Source organism: Corvus cornix, chromosome 1A, assembly GCF_000738735.6.
Source record: "Corvus cornix cornix isolate S_Up_H32 chromosome 1A, ASM73873v5, whole genome shotgun sequence".
Classification (NCBI taxonomy): domain Eukaryota; kingdom Metazoa; phylum Chordata; class Aves; order Passeriformes; family Corvidae; genus Corvus; species Corvus cornix.
The window spans coordinates 19,200,884-19,204,278 of record NC_047057.1 but is presented as its reverse complement, the minus strand read 5'-3'; the positions used below and the strand labels follow the sequence as shown (position 1 = coordinate 19,204,278).

The window sequence follows — 3,395 nt, the reverse complement described above, 5'->3', positions numbered from 1 at the left end:
CTCTCGTTATGCATCCTGTAGGTTATCTGTGTGTTAAGTATTACTCCTAGTAGTTATAGAAGTTTAGTCCCTTGCCCAGGGTAAAGCTGGGCTGCAGCACATGCCATTAAAAGTTAATATCGAGTTTTCCTCTTACAGAATGTTTTCCTCTGTCCGCAGTGCCGCGGGCAGAGGGGAGCTGCCAGTCGCACCCCGTTTACTTCGCCCGGGGAGACGAGAGCGGAAGCCAGGGGACCGCGCCCGGCGGCCGCTCGCTGGGGCCGGCTCGTCCCGCCCGCGCCGAGCCCCGCAGCGCAGCCCAGCGCCGCCGGCCCGCCCCGGGCCGCGCCCTCAAAAAGGGCACGGGGCGGAGGAGCGGCGCGACTCACACCGGCTGCCGTGGGGAGGCTGCGCCGGGCCCCGCACCGACCCCCGCACCTCGAACACCGCCGAGGGGCCCGTGCTCCGCACCGCCCGGCAGCACCGACGGCCGCGGGAGTCCCTCACCGTGACCGCCACCGCCCTCCCGAGGGCACCATGACCCTGCTCAAGCTGTCCCTCATGGCCTTCAGCTTCGTCTTCTGGGCAGCGGGGCTGACCATGCTCATCATCGGCCTCTGGGCCAAGGTGTCTCTGGGTGGTTACTTGGCGCTGTCGGCCAGCGACTACCCCAGCGCCCCCGCCATCCTCTTGGCCACCGGCGTCGCTGTCATCATCTGGGGCTTCCTGGGATGCTTCGGCGCCGCCACGGAGCACCGGGGACTCCTGCGCGCCTACAGCGCCTTCCTGGCGGCCGTGCTGGCGGCCGGGCTGGCGGCCGGGCTCTCGGCGCTCCTGTACCGCCAGACCCTGGCGCAGGGCTTCCAGGAGGGGCTGCGCCAGGCGCTGCTGGCGTACGGGGAGGACGACGGGGTGGCGGACGCCCTGGACGCGCTGCAGCGCGCCTTGTCCTGCTGCGGTGTGGAGAGCTACCGCGACTGGCTCGCCTCGCCCTGGGGGCTGGAGCAGAATGGCTCGGTGCCTCTCAGCTGCTGCCGGGCTCGCCGCGGCTGCCAGCGCAGCCCGCCCGACGCGCGCAGGCTGCACCGCGACGGATGCTTCGGCAGGGTGTCCGCCTTCGTCGGCAGCAACATGTTTTATGTTGCCACCGCTGCCCTGGGGCTGGCACTGCTGCAGCTCATCGGCATTGTGCTGGCCTGCCTGCTGGCTGCCCGCGTCCCTGCCCACCTGCTGGGCATCACCACTCCTCGCTGAGATCCCCCCACTCCTGCCCCTTGTCCCCTCCAACTCCCTTCTTTCCCATAGAACTGAGTACACCCCACTGGGAAAACGCTTCCTTCACATTCACCATTTCCACTGGAGCATCCTCCTCCAGGCTCCATTCCTCTGGAGTCTGTGTCAGGTGTTTCAATGCTATGAGCATCTCCAGAGCCTCTCAGAAGGGAAGGTGCCTCCTGGCCTGGCCATGTGTCCTGCAGGGCAGCAGGTCCCCACTGGAACCTCTGGTCCACGTCTGCAGGGAGGGGTGGCAGCATGGACAGACATCACTCTCTGAGGCAGCAGGGACAGCTGAGGCAAGGCTGACCGGTTTTCTGGGTGATGTTAACACCAAAGCACTGAAATATGGACCAGGAAAGAGGAGAGGGTCTAGGAGAGCAAGAGAGGTGTCTCTCGACATTACACCATGCGAGTATTCTTCTGATACTGGAAAATTAATTTACTGGAGAACTGCTGGAGTGCATGAGGGGCAGGCCTGGTCCAGGGACACCCAGGTAGCCATGCCAGCAGCTGACGCTGGGAACTGCTTGAGGGGACTGTCCAGCGCCGTGCATCCCATTGCCGCCAAGATACCCTACCTTCGGTGTGAGTGTATTCAAGCTGTCCGGCTGCTACGGGTGCTTTTTCAGCTGTGGTTTTTCCAATGCCGATTTCTATCTAGAGGTGGAGCTGCAGCTCTAAGTGTTACTCCCTCCTTCGGGATATGCATGTCTTCTTAGCCAGTGTGTTGCTGGTTATATCCTTGCAGGGCTGAAAAGACCTAAAACCGGGGTCCCTGTCGTGCAAGAAGATGGCAAAAGCTGTAGGATCAGAACTGATGAGGGGTGACAAGAGGAGGGAAGGGTTCATTGCCCTTCAGAAGTTTGCTTTGGACTTTTACTGTTAACATCAGGATGAATGGAACAGACTGACTGTTTTATGGAGGGGTTTCTGAAAAACAGCCCTCAGACTCTGACATTTTTCCTTTCTCAAAGGATCTGTCTCTGAAGTGTGCCCCCACCTACCATTTTGGAGCCAGATCTGTGTACAGCCTGAGAGTAAATGGAGAACCCCCAAGATTTGCTGTGTAGCCCTGGGTATATTCAGGTCAGACAGCAATATAAATTTACAGGATTTTGGGGTTTTTTTGCAACAGATGTGGGTTTGCATTTGGAGTTTGAGTAAAAGCAAGCCGTGCACTTCAGAGGCTCCTGAACTTTCAGAGCTTCACTCCTGCTTCTTTCCACTTCCTTAAAACCTGTGAACTCTACTTTTATGTATTTCTCTGCCTTGCAGCACACAGGCATGCCCACCTTACGCATCAAACTGGGGAGGAACAATTTCAGAAAAGAATCAAAGAACCACAAAGGAACTCCAGGACATGGCATCTCTTAGGAACGTGACTAGCAAAGCTGTGGAGAATGGTCAAATGAGTGAAGAAGATGACTGGTAGCTTCATGGGAGGAGTGGGGTAACCTTGGGAGAAAGGGGATTAGCAGTGTCTCTTTTTTTCAGGTATTAGGTGGCTATTTAGCTATGATAATCATGTTTCAGGTGAAGAGAGCAGTGTGAACAGTCTTCTCTGTCATTTCAGTACTCATCTGCATAGGTGAACCCTGGAAACATATTAGGAATCTCTCTTTATAGAGAAAACAGAGCTTTATTTTTTAGGGCTGATGTTTATTATTTTACAAAATATATTTTTTATTTTTGCTTTTAAATGTCCCTGTATTTTTTTTAGTTATGCAATAGTGGAATATTTCTGGAAGTCAACATTATGTTGTACAATTTTAACAATGGGCAGAAAGTACAGTTTGTATGGTAAATGGTACTTGAGAAATAAAGTTTAGCAAGTGCTAAGAGCAAAACAGGTCACTGTTTCAACTCAAACAGAGTATTTGCATTGCTGTATGTCTTCACAAGGTGCAACTAAGTGCAAATGAAATGAAGTGTACATTGGAATGTAGATACAGAAGCATGTTGTGGGGTTTTTTAATTATTATTCAGAAGATCCATTATAGACGCAATAAAACAGGCATTGTGTAGAAAGTGTGGGAAAGGAACATGGAATTGCACTGGGTTTATAAAAAGATCTTTATTGGAGTTAGTAGGCTCTGAAAATTTACAGGAATATGACATTGCTCTATTTTTACTCCACT

At 54.0% G+C, this 3,395-nt stretch overlaps 1 protein-coding gene across 1 annotated transcript; it reads left to right on the top strand.

Annotated features, from left to right (window-relative positions):
• Positions 1–388: 388 nt before the first annotated feature.
• Positions 389–3,108, top strand: LOC120411842 (tetraspanin-7-like). The gene has a single exon (XM_039570189.1). It carries the CDS (start codon positions 517–519, stop codon positions 1,231–1,233), a length of 717 nt encoding a protein of 238 aa, XP_039426123.1. The 5' UTR covers positions 389–516; the 3' UTR covers positions 1,234–3,108.
• The last annotated feature ends 287 nt before the right edge of the window (positions 3,109–3,395 follow it).

Excerpts from the sequence above, each read along its gene's own strand:
- LOC120411842 (XM_039570189.1), top strand. The coding sequence starts at position 517 with ATGACCCTGCTCAAGCTGTCCCTCATGGCCTTCAGCTTCGTCTTCTGG.